Genomic DNA, 21,292 nt, shown 5'->3' with positions numbered 1-21,292 from the left:
CAATGTCAAAGCAATTTTTTTTCTCAATTTTTGGAGGTCCTTCGGTAACTCGTGCCCTGCTTATTATAGTGCGGTCTATGTTTGTGGACCCCGTTGTGCCCGAGTTATCGAGGGAGATGTGTATTAAGGTCACCCAGCAACAAGGGGTTCCCACTGGGACATTTTGGCAGGATTGTTTGGAACAAAAAAGGTTTACCAGTCTGCATCTTTATGATCTCTCCATTTATGCCAGACGTTAGCAATGAATAACTTAATTTACCAACTTAATTACTGCAGTACTGATTACAACTGTTCACTCACAGATGTGTTGATATGAATGTCAATAAAATCTTTTGCAGTAACATTAGTTTCTCACTTAAATGATAGATCCACAAAATGAGGTATCCATGAATATGTACTTTTTTCCCATTCCATGAAATTTGAAACCCATAAAAATGTGTATCACAGCACTGCTAGATTTTGACCAACTCAGAATGCATTGAGGAATAGAGGCTATTAAATATTGGACAAATGATGCTGATAAAAACTAGAGAAACCTTGAAACAGTTGTATTCATCACATGTGCAAGTTCAAACAGAGCATCCTCTTGCTCCAGAGTTCTTGGCCAACTGCTCTTGCTGTTGGCTATTAGGCAAATGTCAGTCATGTAAGTGATATCAGGCCACATTGGCCTCCTGTTTGTTGTTGTTTACTGTCTTGACTAATGTTACATTAGAATGTCTGTGGCAGTGCAGATCGATCACTGTCTTTCTGATCATTCCCAGGTTTTTTCTTTTCTTTTAACTGAACTGGCCAAAAGAATCAGTCCAGATCAACTACCATGATCCACTTGCCATTGCACAATATGACCTTATTGTGTTGTGGCACTAAAATATTTTAAACCAAATTAAAGCATTTGGATATATTGTCACCTTAAAAGAAAGGTCCTGTTGGGAACTTGTCCAGTTTCAGTATTGACTAATTAAAAGGATGATTGTTCAAGGATATTTTTGGACAAAACTGAAAAAGAACATTCCTAAAATGGTCAAAAGTTTATGCTCTGTGCAGGGTTGCAAATTAAGATGCAGTTTTGCTTTCACTTTATTGTATTTCTGTTTTCCTTGGATTTACTAAAAGAAGAATGGAAATTTCCACCCAGGAACGAGGATATAAATGAGATGCTTCGATTTATAAATCTTGGTCTTTACTTGTAGTAAGTTTAAAATTATTAATTTCTCTGAGGAATCGGCAGTAGCTCTGTTGTTTGAGCGTCAGACTTGTAATCCATGAGTTGCAGATTTTATACCGGCCAAAGCCAACCTGGGTTGTCTGTCTTTGTGTGTCCATGGCAAGGGCACTAAGCTCCAATCTATTTTCTTAGCATACTAATCAAAAGTGACATTTAATGAACAGAAATTTTCTGATCATATTCAAAATTCAGTTTCGAGCTGCATTACTTCAGAAAAGTTCACTGTAGTGCAGAAAAATATGGCATTAATATAAACTCAAAAGATCTTATGATAAAATGCTAGACAAATAGAATGGAATGTCTACTAAGATAAATGTAGACATGTGATGCCTGAGGATCTTGGCATTAGAAGAAGTGCATGACCATGGAGGTGTTTCATGGCAGCATCCTAAATGTGTTATTTATTATTGTCTGATCATTTCCACATGTCCACACCATTCTTAGTATCAGCAACCCATTATTGCCACGTGTACCATACATACTCACTTATACATTGTCAAATTGCAAACAACAAAAAGATCCTGATCTGCCGTATCATCATGCCTCCGCATGACTAAATCCCCTCAGGACTAAATTCTCCCCACAAAATAATTAAAGATAGAACATAAATTCCTACCCCAGCCTAAGTTTTAAACTTTTTAAACCATCATAGTTTGGCTTGTTTTGAAACTGGATGGGGGACAAAAAAGGAAGAAATGTGAGATCATCATCATGTTTATCCCATAAAATTATGGGTCAAGGGTTCAATCACACACACACAAAATTATGGGTCATGGGTTTGATCCCCAGCCGAGTCATACCACACATCACACACACACACATAAAATTATGGTTTAGCTTTTAAGTACTTACCAAAATAGAACAATAATGGTCAAATACAGTAAGTCAGAAAGAAAGGTTACAAAGCATATGTTTGTGCAATTAGTCATTAGATCAAAATGATCATTAGGCATCTTAATCTCCTTGTCGGTTAAGATCTAACCTGCACATTATAAATCTTTTATCTGCTGGACAACACCACAAATTTTCAAATGGCCCAAGCCAACACACAAATTTATATTATTAATAGTTTAAAAAGGGCTAAATTTAGACTGGGGGAATGGGTTTATATCCTGTCTTTCATTTTGCATGGGGAATTTTGTCTGTACACCCACAAGTAAAGCCCTAAATACAGCATACTGGTCCCAAAAAATAGTATAATTAAGTTTTAGCAAATCTTTACTTTGTACTGATTGGTGAAAAGCATTTTTTGCAGCCTACAGAGAGGCAGAAATGTAAACTTTTGATGGTAGTTTCACAGCATGTAATGAAAAATTATATATGCTTGCATACCGTGCTGTGTCAGCTCTAACGACATGAAGTGTGGTCATTTTATTCCAAGGGGAATTATTGTGACAATAAATGATGAATTGCTGCCACCAAAGTAGAATTATAGGTTTCCTTAAAATAGCTTTATACTGTACATGCAAATCTGTTCACTCCTTAGTACTAGAGCCACAATATAACCTCATCTTTAAAATGGTGTCAGCAAGCCCATCTTTCGCTCATAGTTATTACAGCCCCCATATAACAAGATCTTTAAGAAAAACTTCAAGAAGTGCATTTATTCACTCGTTGGTATTACAGCTGCAATATAATGTGATCTTGTTGGTTCTATTACATCTTTTGTATAACTTTAGGAGATTGGTGTGTTACATCTGCAAAATGTCACACTGTTAATCCATGTGTCATGGATTCAATGCATGCCCAGGTCAACTGCCTCGGTATATCCTTGGGATTAGCACTTTACACCTATTTCCTTGGCATGTGTTGAAGATGCTGTTAAAACTAACCAAAACCCCACGATACTCTGGAAATGGTTCCTACGAATATACGTCCTGGTTACAAGCTTCTAAACTGTCAGTCATGGCACACATCAGCATTTCTGTCATATACATATTTATTTTAATCAAGCTTAAATTTTTAGCAACAATTTGCTTGCACGCTATATTTAAGGAAATATTAGGCTAACTAAAAATGTTTAAAGTATGGAGGGTATCAAGTTTATAGTCGTATATAAATCACATTTTTAAATCGCTAGAGCTCTCAACAGGTATGTCTACACTATCAGAAACACCAATTTTTGTATTTGTCCCAGAAGCTGAAATTGCCACGATATATGACAACATAGTTGGGCACAATCTAGTACGTTCTGTGCTTCTGCTATCGAGCATGGGCAGGGAGTGCATTTTATATTGGTGTGTATGGTCTAATTAAGATAAATGATTAACATGTATTAACACTTAAAGCTCTGGCAGTTATTCTTGTCCTTTTGTTTGAGAAACAGGCTGTTGTTAGGCTCAGCTGCATTCCCATCAGGATCATTGCCTCTGTAAGATTTCATTTTCAGACACTGGGATGGATTTGGATGTATCTAGATAGCAAGAGCGTACAGTCTTTGTGGTTTAAATTTCTTGTGAAGCTAGATATTTTTTAAGTGTTTTATTCTGCATATCCATATTTCTGTTTACAAGAGGAAGTGTCTAACTGGTTTTGTTTGTCTTGAAGTTAAAAAAATTCACTCTCAAAACGGAGCTATTGCAGGTCAAGTTTAGATAGTCATATATTAATTAAAATGGTAACGTTTCTTTCTTGTGATATTCATGGTATTTGTGGCAATTCTAAGGCTGTCCTTGTGATATACAACTTTTTTGGACCAGACACTATTCTAGGTGGCCATTATACAAGGGTTGATCAGGATTATTGTTGGATACCAGTGTGGGTGTTTTCTGGCTGTATTATAAATCGGATGATTTTTCAGCAAAGGATATTTACTAAAACAAATACTGTAGCAGCTATTACAGTCATTGTTTTGGATACTGTACAGCATGTATGATTATTTTTGAAATTTGCGAAGGTCATATGTGCTAATTTTTATGTTACTGACAGTTAAATAAGTCATGATAAAAACTGTTTTGTGAAATTTAGATATGTATTACCTTATCAACCACATTTGCTTCATAATACATAAAAACAATTGATCAAAGAGAGAAGAAATAGCAAAAAGTAAACAACACTTGGTACTGTAAATACCATAGAGAAATATTTTATATGTTTGTTGCTTGCACAATAATACAAGTAGGATTTTATTTAGTGCTCAGGCAAATGGAATAGAGTACACTGCCACAGGACAAACAACAGGATTAAAAATGCACCCTTTGAATTTAATATAATAGTGCTGATCATTAGGGGATCAATTTTTACACCTTAGATATTGGTTCTCTTGTTTATCCTCATATGCATGTATGTGCTTATTTTTCCTACAAAACTGCAAGAAGGTTGATCTGCAATTTTCCATTTACATTTATGTGCTTATTAGCCAAATTGTACTGTGTTCTTATTTGTGCGAGCCTTCAAGTCATTTTCAGGTTATTTATTTTAACAGGTTATTTTTTTAAGCAAAACTTGGTGCAAAACCTGTGACTTGTTTACTGGATACTTTTGTGTTTTTCATTTTAATCAGAGCTACCTTATTTTTCCTTAGGGTAGTTTTGGCCTCGTGGAAATTTGTTTCCTAGTAAGAATTGAGTCCTGAATTATTGTGCTGTATCCAGAGGAGAGGAAGTTTGTGTTGCATTTATCTTGTAAAAATTGAAGTTTCATTAGTAGATACCGGTACTTGTTTCCTTTCCATTACTTCTTCATTCATATTAAGTGATTGAGTAATTTAGTTTTTTCGTATGCAGAACTAATAAAAGAGTATAGATCTGAAATATTGTCAGGTTCATCAGATTGTTTATAGACTTTCATTGGGTCATATATCTCCTTATAATTCTCAGTTTTATACAATTGCAGTCTATGTATTTCTCAATTTTATACCATTACAGTCGTTGTGTTTCTCATTTGTATACCATTACAGTCTTTTTTGTTTCACAGTTGTATACCATTACAGTCTTTGTGTTTCACAGTTGTATACCATTACAGTCTTTGTGTTTCACAGTTGTATACCATTACAGTCTTTGTGTTTCACAGTTGTATACTATTGCAGTCTTTGTGTTTCACAGTTGTATACTATTGCAGTCTTTGTGTTTCTCAGTTGTATACCATTAGAGTTTCAATTTTCAGATGGAAGTTACCTTTTGTTCACAGAAAATCTGATCAATGAAACTTTTCAAAACTATTGGGTCATTGGTTCTTCCTTTTGGGGAAGGTGGGGTACCTAGGTTCTTCCTCCACCAGATATAGTGACTGCCATGTAAAGCCTGTCATGTGCTGAAAAATGGTGTTAAAATCATAGCAACAACAACTGACACATTGTTATTAGTTTGATTTCTGAAGTACTCCAATGGCCTACATCTATGTTGTATGGATAATTGAAGAATGTCTAGATAGCCTTGCAGTGTCATTGATAACACATTGCTGTTTCGTCTGTATATTGCATTGGTTGGAAATGAAGAAAAATAGAACAACAAATTTCATCCTTACCATATAGGAGTATTAAAATTAGTTGACAGGTTTACATATCTTTGTGAAAGTAATTTCTGTCCTCATCCATATGTCCCATCTTGTTCTTCAGGTATGCTGCTCACAGTGCTCGGATCATAATTAGCTTAAAATTCCAGAAGTATAAACAGTACAGCTAGCTCAGTATACCTGTATGACTGCACATATTTGCTACTCATATTTCTGTTGTGGAGGACAGTGTGAGTCCTCTAAATCAGTTGGGTCTGATGGTTGGCTGTAAGTACTTGGTTTATTTGTAACACTGTGACAATCATAAATAAAAACTGTCACCAGTTATGTACTAAGACGTTCTGCACAGGACTTCATAGATCAATGTACAACCACTCAAGAAAGTTATGACTTTTTAGACATACTCTGTGGTGCATAGCTGCTGGTTTATATAGGGACCAGATTGTGCAACTTGGGATATTCTGAATAGCTTCAACAATGTTAAGCAAGAGCCATGGGTCTCCCTGGTATGGTACTTATGTGAGGAAAATCAGTATTAGTAAAGAAGGAGGGAGTAATGTGACGGCACTGTATCCTTATGCACAAGGTAAACATGTAAGACAATCAGATTTGTGTTTTGTATATTTTCTAACAATACACACATACATAACACATATACATACATATACACTTGGCACTGTATAGCTAGGTTTGTGCTGATATGCTTAGATTAAACCCTTATACATTAATAATTGCATACCAGTGGAAATGGGATTATAAAAGGTTTCATTTTCATGATTGTCATGATGTACTGATTTGACCGACAAGGTAGTGTATCACTCCAACAGCTAATCTGTTCCATCTAAGCACCTTTTTATGTATACTATAGTGCTATGTATGTCTATGTATCACCAAAAAGGAAGAAAAAGCAGCATTAACGCTAAAAAGGTATACAACTTTTTCAAATACAGAGTCCAATTTGTTCATATAAGCTTTAATACTTTCTTATAAGTCTTGTCCAACTGCACAGACCCAGATCTGTCATCACCTAATGCACCAGTAGGTCTTGGTCTAAGTAGTTTGTTAGGAGTAATTAGTTTTAATAAACAATGTAGATCATTATGCTATGGCAAATCAGGATCATGTTACATGTATTTGCATACCTTAAATGTTAAAATACTCAGTACATTGCACAAATTTGTCGAAACTGTTTTTAAAATATTCTGATTCCCGTGTGAACTATGGTTGTCACTATTTTCTGTTCACCTCAGCTCATGATTGATATCAATGGCTTGAGTTCAGTGAATTTTCACATGACCAACTCAGAATGTAGCGAAAATGACCTAGCTTATTAATGGTTACAACACCATTTTTGTTGACATACAGAGCAACACCACTCATTTGATATATGCTGAAAGGAGAGGTCTGTTGCTTGTAATCGGCCATGTTGGTCTTGAAGTTACATGTATGCAAGAGTCCATTTTTGACACAGGGCTGAGCAGTTATGGGAGCCATCACATATCACATAAACAAGCAGTATCTAGTATTTTTAAAAATATTTTAAATTTTTACCTAATGTCTGATTGTGATACGAGTTATCTGATGCGAAGACAATGTTTGTTTACCAGTGACATAAGGCTGCTCCCATAACTGTTCATTTCTGTATCAACTCCAGGAATAACATGGTGGGTTACGTGTACACAGGTCACTATCTTTCAGCATGCATGGAGTGAGTGGTGTGGCTCTGTATATCAGTGAATTGTTGTTGCTGTTGTTGTTGTTGTGGGGTTTAATGCCAATTTAGATAGGCTATACCGACCCATGAGAAGCTACTGGCAAGCTTTCTCACATACCCACACGGGCTGACCACTTCGCCGATTAAAGCCCCTTGTATGTCACAACAAGGTTTTTGTAGTTGCTACATTTTAAGAAGCTACCATGGAAATTCAATGAATTGCAAATGAGGATATCATTTATGATGCTGAGCTGACCCCTCCTCATTCACTGCACACTGAAGCCCTACAATGGAGGGGTAAATACCTTGAAAACCACCACCACCACCACGAATCTACAGGCATATGTTGTGCACCTGATTCATACATGACTATTTTGCTTTTACTTTCCTCAGTAATGTCAAAATTCCATGCGAATAGCTAATTTGATTGAAAACTATATTGCCTCCCATTGTCCATCATGATTCTTTATAGTATTGACATGTCTGGGAATTTTGTGCTTTTGCTATATTTAACTTATTAACCCCAGGCACCACATTTACATGGCGTTAAAACATAGCCGCTTAGCAGATGGCTAACAAACTTAAACGTTGTTAAATCGATTTATACCTGCATAAAATTGATATGAAAATTATTTTGTCAGAAATTGTGAGTATTAAAATCATAATATCTTCAATCTGCTGAATGACAATAAAACTTATGCGTGGATGAAATTTTAGTTGGTATTAGCGATTTCAATTGCTACTCACATGAGAACACACAATCTCAAAATCGTCATTTTCAAATATTGTAGAAAAAAACATTAAATGAAAGTTGTTCAAATAAAAATACAAAAATGAAAGGGCACAAAATTCTCTTTATTTATTCCGAGACCAACTTCATAGTTTTGTTGCATCATGTGACTACCACGTTGACATGTGCTCTGTCACACAGGGAACATACAAAGCAGGGAACCAGACTATTCTGCTTGATGAATCAGACTGGCCAAGTTTCTTGTAGTTGTTCTCGAAATGAAAATGTTTAGAATTATATGTTCTTTCTGGTTTGTACAAAAGATATAAGACTTTCATTTAATATAATGGAAATTTTGTACACCATTGAAAAGGAGGTTGTTTGTTGATATCCTGTGACTATTGGACTTCCAATGTCGTTTAAGATTTGTGAAGTTATGTGACTATTAATGCAAATGGTTGCTACTGGGTCAGGTTTCATCTATGCTGAGTTTCGTCTAGTCTGTCTATTAAAGGCATAACAATTATAATACTTGCCATTTTTGAGAAAATAAATAATCCTATCGATTTCATGCAGGTATAAGTCAGCATAGCTTAAATTTGCTAGGCCAGCTGGTAAGCTATCTTATGGTGGCAGCAGATTCCAGATTTTTTATATGTAATTGCTCTGAACCCACACTCCATCTTAAATGTCCATATGTGAAAAATGTAGTTGGAAACCCGGATTAGAAACATGTCTAATCTCTGAGCTGATCTTTTGTGCGAAATTGTTGCACAGTGACTTGTAGCTTGAAGCCATGGTTTCAGATCTTAAATGGACCGCAGGAGAAATGGGAAATTGTCGTCCCTTTTATTATATATTAAGAAACGATAAGAGCCCATGTGTCAATACAGGTTTGGGGACTGGTTTATTGAACTACAAGAAAAGTGGATTTTACAGAAAATTCAGCCCTTGTTTATACAACAGTGTATCATTTTGAAGGTCTTTTGTCAAAATTTAAATCAACCTTTTTGTAAATATCTTTAAATGATGGAATATTTAACCAAATTGTTGGAGTTTAAGTTTAGGTTGAAAAATCTTGTTTGAGATTTTATTGGCACACACAAATTCAGGGTTTAACATTTTTTTGTTACAAGATAAGATTCTATTATACTTTGCAAGTTGTTTTTTTCCTTCTTCATACTGTGATAGGAAATGTTTGCTTTGTATAACTTGCACATATATTGCTCTAGAATTCTTTAAAATTAAAGGTTTATAAGGAAACAATTTATAGGAATATAGTCAGATCTGTTTCGTGTGACTCATTTTTTGGTTTTGTACATGATTATCTTTCCTGACATATATGTTTTGGAGATTCTTGAAAGATAAACATCTTCAGATTTGGAAAATGCATGTTTTATAATCCAAACTGTTCTTTAATTCCATTCAGTAATGGTCACATGTTAACCTTGAAAAAATTAATTTCATCCTAGAAAAAAGCTGGAAAAGACCTGGAAATATATATTTAGAAAAGCATGGGAACCATGACTTACTCTTTTTCTCTGTCCATGTCAAAGAAATGTCTTTACACTCCCCACTGACACTTACTTATTTACTCTTTTTCACTATCTACCCTGATATATCAGAGATTCTAAAATTACAGCATTTGTCTGAATCTGGCAGATAGGTGCACTTAGAACTGTAAAATGGCCACGTGTAACCTTCATATTTCAGACTTTGGACATACAGTACTCATAATTATCCAATGTATTTATTTGGTTATGATATTTGTGCAACTGCTTAAACACTCTTTTGGTACAAAGTGCAACTGTTTAAACACTCTTTTGGTACAAAGTACAAGACAATACAGGTGGGAACATTTATATCCTGGACTTGTCAAAAATCCTATAATTGAACAATTGCATAAGGGTATGTATTACAGACATTATGTTTGTCCCTCAAACTATATTTTTTTGTGCCTATATTGTGTCTTTGCGTTTCAGCAGATCAGACCTTCTAAACAAAGAAAGTGTAGCCATGGCGAGAATTAAAAACAAAAATATGCTATCAGCAACAACAAACTTTTATTATCATCATGCAAGACTTGTTTGGTGATCAAGTCAAATAAAGTTTACCATCAGACTTGACTGGAAAAACCTATCAATTATATGTTAACAGTTTTCAAGATGGCAAGTCTCCTTGTTAATTAAGCATTTTTCAAAACAGTACAGTGGAAAAAAAAACAAGATTTTTATAACTAATTTGAGAGTAACCAGTAAAATCATCAAAAGATACTACTAGTCTAAAGTGACTGTAAATCTAGAACCATAAATGACATATTTTAATAGTTTATATCAATGTTTTCTTTTTGTCACAACCATCTTCTAATGTTTTATGTTAAATTTCATAAATATATGGCAGTTGTGTTATTTGTGGGTTAAAAAATATCAGGCAAAGCCACATGTATCCATCCATATTAAAACTCACATTTAAATGAAACACATACCAACATCCACCCTTTACTGATATGTAAACAACACCCACACTTTACTGATACACATACCAACACCTAACTTTTACTGATACAGCACCCACACTTTACTCATAGACATACATGCCAACCATTACATTTTTTGGTGCTAAATTACACCTTACGCATAAACATATGGATTACGCATTTTCAGTATAATCCTCATCAAAATAAATAATTTGGTTTTTTTTTTTTTCATTTTTTGGGGGGCATCCCATTAATCCCACAGACAATATTCTAGAAAAGATGACTTCTACGTAACTACAGTTTTGTATTGCCACAGACAGGAGTAGTGATTATGATAGCAATAAGCTGTACCCAGTCTTTGTAAAATACTTTGACAATGAAAAGGGCAAAGTCAGAATGCTTTTATTTCATTACCAGAATTAACAGTAGATTCTACTAGAGAAAACATTTTTTATTTGCATGATAATGCTTTGAAGAAACATGATGCAAGTTGGCAAAACTGTATGGGGTTTTCAGCTGATAATGCATCAGTGATGACTGGAATTCATAAAGGAGTTGCATCCTATACTTTGAAAATGTCTCCATCAGTGTACATAAGTGATTGTTTCTGTCATTTGATGCACCTTGTTTGTGAGGAAGGGCAAATGATAAATTAGAAGGAGAACCCCTGAAGTATAAAGCTGGCATTCTACTTGACATTGTACTTCATGCTGACAGAGTTGATGTGCAATGGCACATTATTTCCCAACTAAAATATCCAACCACTGGAAGATATAAATTTCCTCTTCTTTGTCAGGTTATGAAAGGAATCTTGGTTCTTTTGTCATTCTAATGCTGAGAGAGATTGTTCAGTATTGTTAACAAAAATAAAAGTGAATTCGGATCCAGGCTTTGTAACACTGCAATTAGTGCTCTACTGGTGTGCACATCATGGTCGCAGATGGTACAAAGTGCTTTGTAATGCAACATGAAAATCTGTTTCTTTAAAGTACTACATATGAAACTTTGAAGTGGTAACTGATATTAAAAGACGAGAGGAGTAAATAAATCATTTTGTACATATGCTTATTGAATATTTGTCGTATGTGGATTACTTTTTTCTGCTCGATTACTCTTTTTGTCCACATGCAGGGATTACACTTTTTCCTTTCCATGGATTGGCATATATGGATACGTGTACTGTACCAACATCAACACTTAGCTGATATACAGTATATGATTTGATAACTATTACCGTTGAGGGGTACAGTTGATAGATTAACCCTGTATCTGAAAACCAACACAGCCATTTTGAAATAGACTAAATGTTGACAATATGAAAGTTGTTTGGTAAGATTTATAAAGCACTTAAGATTTGTTATTCCACATTTGTTCAGGTGCATACAGGTGTATGCGATACTAGCAGTGTTATATGACAAGGTGCTCGGATGCAGAAGGTTGTGGGTTCGATCCTCGGCCGAGTCGTACCAAAGACTTACAAAAATGGTACTAACAGCTGCCTCGCTTGGCGCTCAGCATTAAGAGGTTAGTGTTAGGACTGGTCATCCTATTGTCAGGATAATGTGACTGGGTGGGACATGATGCTCCATGTCTGTGGCATGATGCCCCAGTGCTAGACATCACTATAAACTGTCACACTGCAGACATTGTTGTGATATGACTGAAAAATTGTTAAAGCCAAGTTAAAAATCCAACACACACACACACAAGTGAGTATATAAAGATGAGTGAAGTTGACAATTTTTATTTGACTGTATGGACAGATGGTATTATTATATCTTGTAAATTTTCTTTATAAACAGTGAACTCAAAATAAGTGGTGCTTGCTTATGCATAGGTAATTTTGATTCATTGGTCTAAGTCAGGAGCAGGCCCTGCATTAGATTTGACCATGTCATACAAATGTCATATCTACAGGTATGTTTGATCCATTAAGCTGAGACTTGTATAGGAAATTCTGTATAGGTGTTGCACCATCATTTGGCAAGGCATAAATGTTATTATAGCATTACAGTTAGTTGTCATTAACCTATATGTAGGGGTCATCATGTAGACAAGGTGAGCTGATAAGTGGCACATCTTAATAGTTCACAACACAATCTCAAAATTTGTTTTTGTCAATTCAGTCGAGGTAAGAGGAAGGGAGTGGTTTTTTGACTTGTTGGGACATTGCAGTTTTACTTCGTGCTTCATTTTACATGTAGAAAGTTTTCGCCTTGTATTTTGACTATGTAATTTAAGGATTTTATCTTTATTACACATATCTTTTATTTTATATACCTTTTAAAGAAGTTTAATAGCTTTACTGTTATCTTCTGTCATGTATTATGGACCACTAAACTTTTTAGCCCTAATAGACTGGTTTAAGTCACTTAATTCAGAATAAATCAGACAGTAGAGCCTTAAAACTGGAACACAGTCTAGTCTTGTGTATAAACAGAGTATGTGACAATATATTTACATTCAATCATCCACTTATAAAATATTCAGTAATATTCAGCTAAAATAGTTTAGCTAAATTATTGAGAAAGCATCTGTACTTGAATGTAAGTAAGAAGCTGAAAATACCTTTAAAAACCCATTCACAAATAAAACTAGATAAACTTGACATCCAATAATCAAATACACAGATATTAAAGGAAACATATTTACATGAAAACATATTTAGGAACAACTACTATTTGCATGTGTCTGTGCCCTTGTGAATAGATATGTATTTTCAATTGTTCCTTTCATTCTTTGTATGCATCTTCCATCAGTTTTTTTTCATTCTATCCAATTGTGTTTCTTCTGTCTGTTGGTATTTCATTTACTTTTTTCTATAGCAGCAGCTCCAGGTTTAAGGCACTCACCTTTAAATCCTCATTCTGCAATAAATAATAAAAGCAGCGTTAATGAGCCCCAGCTACAGCATTTTATCAAGGGCTAGCTATACTAACAGAAACAATATTTACTAGGTATAAAAGTTTATAATTACAGTGAAATTGCAGGTTTTCAGCAGGAGCAATGATCAACAAATCTGCCTTATTCTCAATGCCCTAATTGCACTCCATTTTTTCTTTATTTCCACTACCGACCATCCTTCACTCTATTCTACCTTATTTCAACCTACTCCATTACCTTTACTACAATTGACCTTATTGCCACTGCCATCCAAAACTTTACAAGTTCCCATGTTTCTCAAAGCTGATCACTTACATTGAAACATTATAGGATTGCAGACCACATGCAAGAATTACTTACCTCCAAAATTGAAGAGTTTGACAATGTGCTAGAACTACACATGTTAATTTTCTTCATATAGTCATTTTCTCAAAAACGGTTGGATACAAAGTCATGTTATTTTGTTTGTGGATGAATATTGTGTGTAGCACCAGTTTCATGTACAACAACTTCACAAGAGCTTGATGGCAGGTGAAACATGAAGGCTATGTCTAATGTCTTTGTGGTAATAACTGAATGGTATTAGCTGAACCCATTCTGATGAGGTGCATGCTTTTTGCTTGCTCTGCATGGCTGATTCAGATGAAATCAAGTTTTGTTGTTGTATTTCCATAACAGGTTATTATCAAACTGCACATTAAACTGCACATTAATTGAATTGCTGCAAAATAAAATGAAATTATAGACTTCATGAAAAGTGAACTGCAGTTCATTAGGACTAATCTGTTGAATAAACTTACACCCTAATCTGCCAGAGCATTATGTGACATAGACCCTAATCTAATCTGCCAGTGCATTATGTGACAGAGACCCTAATCTGTCTGTGCATTATATGACATAGACCCTAATCTACTCTGCCAGTGCGTTATGTGACATAGACCCTAATCTGCCAGTGCATTATGTGACATGGACCCTTATCTGCCAGTGCATTATGTGACATAGACCCTAATCTGCCAGTAGCATTATGTGACAGACTCTAATCTGCCTGTACATTATGTGACATAGACCCTAATCTGCCTGTACATTATATGATGGCTGACCAGAGTCTCTATTGTTTGCCATTGGATCCGACTTGTACCAAGATATATACAGTATTTTATATTTTTCTGCTGATTTAATTAAATTTTGTTTCATTCATCTTTCAGATTCAGGCAGCCATGCACAGCAGTGAGTATATAGTTTATTTATCACTAGTAGTTTTAAATGGCAACACTAAAATTGGGGCCCCGAGTGGCCGAGTGGTCTAAAGCGCTCTTCGTTACGGATCGCTGCCATCTCACCTCTTTCTGCGTGGGTTCGAGTCTCAGATTCAGCCAATGTGGGTATGTGAGAAAGCTTGCCAGTAGCTTCTCGTGGGTCGGTGGTTCTTTCTGGGGTTTTCCCGGATTCTTCCTCCACCATTAATACTGGCCGCCATGTATAGCCTATCGTGTGCTGAAAAATGGCATTAAACCCTATAACAACAACAACAACAACACTAAAATTGTTTCGGTAAAGGTAAAAAAAGTTGTGTGTGTTAGATTTTAATTAAACTTTGCTTTTGTTGATGGCAAAACAAGTTCTACCATAAAGTTTTTAAAAATGCATGTCTTTTTTAAAACTCATGATTGCAGGAATCATGGTGATTTCTCAAAATTTGTACTGAAAATCAACCAAATATATGATTATTTTTTTAAAGTTCTACCTTTATTTCTTTAGACCCAGCCCCCTTATGTGTTAAATGTTATGGTGATTTCCATCTGTCAGTTCATGTATATCTTTTACCAAGTTTGTTTGTACATAAATAACTTAAGTTAATCCACCATCTACAATTACCAGACTTTGGATTACACTTGGGGTACGTGGAGATGATTGTTTTTGAAGTCAAAGTTAAATGGTGAAGGTCACTAATTGAAAGAAAGAGACATGATTTTGCATAATAACTATAGTTTTCCACCATTTGCAAGTTACCACTTTGGGGTAAGGAAGAACCCTATCAATTTTGGCATAAAAATGCAAGAGGTCAAGGTAAGTGTGATATTGATTCAGCACAATAACTTAAATTCTCAACCATCTGCAATAAACAAACTTCATGGATGGCTTGTACTTGGGTAAGGAAGAACCATATTGATTTTGGCATGAAAAGGTCAAAGATGAAGGTCGTGACTGATGGAAGAAAAATGGTTTCAGCCCAACAACTCAAGTTCTCCATCATTTGCAGTTACCCATCTAAGTGAATGGCATGCATTTGGGTAAAAATGAACTCACTGAAGGAAAAATAACAGTTTCAGCACATTAACTTTTCTACATCATCTATAGTTACCAAGCAGTGGCCTAGTGGTTAGAGCATCCGCCTCGGATGCAGGAGGTCTTGGGTTCGATCACCGGTGGAGTCATACCAAAGACTTTTAAAAAAATGGTACTAACAGCTGCCTCGCTTGGCGCTCAGCATTAAGAGGTTAGTGTTAGGACTGGTCGGCCTGGTGTCAGGATAATGTGACTGGTAGGGACATGATGCTACATGTCTGCGACATGATGCCGTAGTGCTAGACATCACCATAAACTGCCACACTGCAGACATTGTAACAATATGACTGATTTTTTTAAAATCTACGTTAAAAATCCAAATCACACTCAAACATATAGTTACTAACTTGGTGGATTGGTTGCATTAAGGTAAGATGAACCCTTTTGATCAAGGGTGAAGGTCACTGACTTTCTGCACACTGACATTATTTCAATTACAGGCCTGGGTCAGAGTTTGTGTGATGGCTTGCACTTGGCACAAGGATGAAGCCCATCAGAGTTTGGGTTAAATGTCAAGGTCACAATGACTGGAAAAAGAGAAATAGTTTTTGCAAGATAACTTTAGATCTAGACCATATACCTTGACCAACGTTTTGTGGAGGGCCTGAATGTAAGGTATTGAAGAAACATTCATTTTGGGGTCAAAAGATGAAAGGTCTGGGTCATTGTTCCTTGACCAAATTTTGTAAGTGCTTTGCAATAATGGTAATAAAGAAACCTGTAGATTCTGGAGTCAAAGGTCAGATGTCAAAGTCATAGTAATTTTAAGAAGAAAAAACAAATGCTTCTGCACCATAACATTTGTTCAACAGTGTTTACCTTTACAAAACGTTGAGGTCATTGAGTTCCATTTGTCACAGATCTCGAGTTTCATCCATACCCAGCTAGTACCTACATACAAAACTGTAAAACTTGGGACAGGCTTATAACGTGCCATTCATCCTACTCTTGTTAGTTTTGGTTGTTGTAGCAAATAGTTGCACACATCATTGGTTGTGGACATATTTTAAGTAAACTTTTTTTCATCAGCACTTTTCATCAAAATGGCTACACCGAGGACGAGGAGCCCCAAAGAGATCCTGATGTCTTCAGGGAAACCAAGGAGAAAGAGGAGGTAACTACAGAATAAAATTGTTGAAAAAATTATTGGATGTTTAATTACAGCTTTTGTAATGTATGAGTGCCATGCTGTGAAGATATTTTATTATCCATAATTTGACTTTTGATATGTTTTGACTATGATAAAGATCAATTTCCTCCTTTTATGTTGAACTATAATGTATGTTTCATTATGTGTGTGTGTGTGTGTATGTGTGTATGTGTGTACATGACTTTGGGAAAACAGGTAACAAAGGAATTAAGTATCTTGTCATCATTTACCTGTTAAAAATCTTGTTTATTTTTCTTCTGAATGAAAGTCATATCAACATGTGGGTTTTTTGCCAGAAGACCCATTGTAATGTTTGAATGGTCCTAAGTCAAGATTGTTCTTCTTGGATATTCAATGTGGCTGCCACAGTGGCCATATTGAAAATCTTATTACTGCTACTTGTTCTGGGCGTATCTTCATATCAGCATGGGGATTAAACGGAAAGATTTCTTACAATGTCTTCTTAGTACCAAATGAAAATGTTGCCGATCTGACTTTCAATATGGCCACCATGACAGCCATCTTAAAACTTTGTTATAACCACTTCTTCTCCTGAATGGAAAGTCATACTGACATTGGATTTATCCTAAATGAAAATGGTTTGCTCAGACATCCAATATGGCCATCACAACAGGATTCTTGAAAATTGTATCCCTACCCCTCCTGAATATCCACATATGTGTTTTAGCAAAAGACTTTTTATGTCTTGTTGGTCCTACATTAAAATGGTGCTGATCTGACATCCAATAAGCTGCAATGTCACATTGGCATGGGGTTCTTGCTAAAGACTTATTGTGGTGCCTAGTTGATCTTAAATGAAAATAATGCTAATGCCATCCAATATGGCCACCAGAGCAGTCATCTTGAATATCCTGTTATTGCTACTAGTCTTTAACAGAAAATCAAATCATCATGGGGTTTTCTTGGTGTCTGAACTAAAACTTTTTCCGATCTGATATCCAGTATTGCCACCACAGCAGCCAGATTGAAAATTTAGACAGAAAGTCATATCAACATGGTGTTCTCTCTAAATGACTTCTGTTGGTACTGTATGAAAATGGTGCCAAACTGACAATCCAGCATGGCAACTAGCCTGAAAATCTTGTTTTTGATACTGTTAAATAGAAAGTCATATCAACATCAGGAATTAATAAGAAGACTAATTATGATATCTATTTGTCCTAAATGAAAATAATGCCAGTCTAACCTCAGATATGACTGCCACAATAAACACATTGAAAATCTTCTCATCATTTGTCCTGCATGGATGGTCATATAAACATGGAACCTTTGCCAAAAGTCCTCAAATAGTGTCCAGTTTAGCCTAAATAAAATTGGTGCCAATCTTACATCCAATATGGCTGCAACAATGGCTAATTTGAAAATCTTATTGCTTAAGAATATCAGAGGTGGTTTCAACAATCAGCAGTTAAAATGAAGAAATGGTCTTGATTTCCAGGAAATTCTTTTTGAGGGACTCATATCTCTTTTAGTTGCCGCAATTTAAATATGCACCTTTTTGCTATTAATGTTTCCACAAATAACTTGCTCTTTCTGATGGCATTAAACTCATCCATATGTAAAATGTGGTTTAAGACAGTCTAACAAGCGCTAGTTGTGGATCATAGCAATATAGTAAGCCATGCACATTGGATGCATGTTCCTTTAATATAAAGATGGTCATTTCAAAATATTTTCTCGGCTTTTTCCAGATCCACTTTGCAGAGATGGGTTCTGTACGACAGCGATTTGAGTCGGGAAAATCTGACTCAAGTGAATCTCCAAAACGAAGGTCCATTCAAGAGGAATATGCTGAAGCCGAGGGTGGGGAATATGAGAATGAGCCAGTTCGGGATTCGTCTGCTGTGAGGGAAGGTGATGTAGATACTTCAGCAGAACTTCCAGAAACTGGAAAGACAAAAAGTCTTTTGGAAAAATTCAAACAGATTCAGAGCACTGATACAACACAGGCAGGCCGGAAACCCTCACCACCAAAAGAAACAGGACCTGTGGAATATGTTAGCGAACCACGAGCAAAAATTGAAAAATATGAAGGCAAATCAGAAGAAGGAATTTTTGAAAGCCAGCCACAAACTCACGAGGGCATAATAAAATCGGGGGAAAAACTACAGGATGAACCACTACCAGAAAAAGGTTATGCCAAAAACATTGCAAATAGGTACAAAGAAATGGATGGTAAAAAAACTGAAGTTGTGACAAAGGAGAAGAAGGAGTTGACACCAGATCCAACAGGAAAAGTAGAGTATGTAAGTGAACCTAGAGCGAAACTTGATGCATATGAGGGAAAACCAGAGTCTGGTATTTTTGAAAGCAAGCCACACCAGGAAGAAGATGTTGTTAAGTCAGATGCACCAGTTGAAGATATACTTCCAGAAAAAGGAGCAGCCAAAAGCATCTTGTCAAAATTTAAGGAGATTGAGAATGAAGGAAAAAATAAGCCCCCTCCATCCCCGAGTAAGAGGCTGACACCTGACAGGTCTGGAAAGGTGGAATATGTCAGTGAGCCAAGAACTGTGCTAGAAAAATATGAACCTAAAGTTGATGCTGGTGTATTTGAAAACAAACCAGCAGTTCCTGTTGAAGTCGTTAGGTCCGAAGACCAAGTTGAGGATATCCTTCCTGAGAAAGGCTATGCTAAAAATGTTAAAGAAAGATTTCTTGAAATTCAGAGATCAAGTGTATCCCCAACAACTCCAGGGAAAACCAAAGAATTCACACCTCCACGTGAAACTAGCCCAGGAAAAACTGTATCTGGGGTGTTAGAGAGCACACCCACACAAAGCAATCTTCCAAAATATTCTGAGGTTCAAGAGCTGGAACTACCTCAGAAAGGTATGGCCAGAACTGTTGCTAGCAAATTCAAGCAGATGGAATCACAATCCCCTTCATCTCAGCCTCGAACAAAGAAGGAATTTACGCCACCGAAAGAAGCTGGAGTTTATGAAAGTACCCCAGTTAAATCACTAGTGGTTGAAGAACAAAAACCGGAGAGTGGTATTCTAGAGAGTAGACCACAGGAAAAGAGAGCCGATGTCGCACGAGAAGCAGATACTGTTGAAAGTGACCTTCCTGAACCTGGATTGACCAAAAATTTGACCTCAAAATGGAAACAGCTAGAGAGTGAGAGTGCCAGTAACAAGGGTACAAAATCAGTATCACCTAAATGCAAAGAATTTACACCACCAAGAGAAGATGCGAGAGTTGCCGAGATGCGTGGCCTGTTGAGCCCAAAATCCCCAAAAGGAGAAAGTGGACATGTGAAACCCCAAGATTTACCCGGTCAGTATCAAGAGCAAACTCAACCTGTGCTGTATGAAAATGAACCAGTACACAACGATGACATTGCTCGTGAAGACAAGACTGATTGGACAGAAGGCATGCCTGCCAAGGATACCACCAAAACCCTGCTGAATAAATTTAAGTCTATACAAGAGCAAGCTAAAGAATCGGAGGAAACACCCAAGCCCGTTTCCAAAAAGGTGGGTGAGCATGTGTTACAGAATGCAGTAATTTATTTATGAAATACCTTTGGATTACCATATTATATAATGAATATGAAAGAATTTTCAGGGTTGTTTTACGCAATACAGTAGAACCTCAGTATAACACTGATTATGGGAGCCATCAGATAGTACCATTACAGATGAGGTTGCCTTATATTTGGGTGCATTATGTTCCAACATCACAACGCTGACTGTTTTGGGCTTATCAGGGATCATGTTATACTGAAGTGCATTATAGAAAGGGAATACTGAATAAATGTAAGCCCATGTGAAAAGTAAAATATCTGTTTACACCTTTACAATTATAAATGCTTAACTCATAAAAGAAGAACTGTCATTGTATTAACACTTGACATTGGTTTCTGCAGCAAAACTTGAACAAGGATGTTAAATTTTGTCCAGATTTTATTTAGAGTTAATGCCCCAGATTGTCCATCCTCGTGCGCTTGGTTTCCACACAACCTTTTCATGACTTGTTGGATTTCATAAAAGTTTGGCAGCTTATGTTAATGTGACATGAGTGAGTTTTATTTCAGTTAGAGGAAGTATCCCGCACAATTACCCATTCGCCAGACTTGGGGTTCTCCAGCATTTTACTTTAACAAGGATTGATGGCATGCAGCTTTATCCTGATGAAACCTTAATAGATTGTGATTTTCACATCATCTAGAGGCATTAATGACACATTATATATTGATGAGACCTTACATGATTATGATTTCCTCTATTCCACAACATCATCAGCATTTGAGTTAGGGCCCAGATTAATCACACACCATTATATTTTGA

The 21,292-nt window shown here is 36.0% G+C and overlaps 1 protein-coding gene across 20 annotated transcripts in view; it reads left to right on the top strand.

Moving 5' to 3' along the window:
- Positions 1 to 21,292, top strand: part of LOC149792501 (uncharacterized) — a 250,958-nt gene that overhangs the window by 177,290 nt on the left and 52,376 nt on the right. For all 20 annotated transcript variants that reach the window (XM_089971093.1, XM_089971092.1, XM_089971105.1 and 17 more), the window contains 3 exons: positions 14,689 to 14,710; positions 16,859 to 16,943; positions 18,692 to 20,479. In XM_089971093.1, coding sequence (XP_089827219.1) covers positions 14,689 to 14,710; positions 16,859 to 16,943; positions 18,692 to 20,479 — 1,895 coding nt within the window. The remainder of the gene's footprint in view (positions 1 to 14,688; positions 14,711 to 16,858; positions 16,944 to 18,691; positions 20,480 to 21,292) is intronic.

Source organism: Sinohyriopsis cumingii, chromosome 9 (assembly GCF_028554795.1).
Source record: "Sinohyriopsis cumingii isolate HCF-2022 chromosome 9, ASM2855479v2, whole genome shotgun sequence".
Classification (NCBI taxonomy): Eukaryota; Metazoa; Mollusca; class Bivalvia; order Unionida; family Unionidae; genus Sinohyriopsis; species Sinohyriopsis cumingii.
The sequence above is the reverse complement of the archived record's forward strand: the minus strand, read 5'-3'. Positions and strand labels throughout refer to the sequence as shown.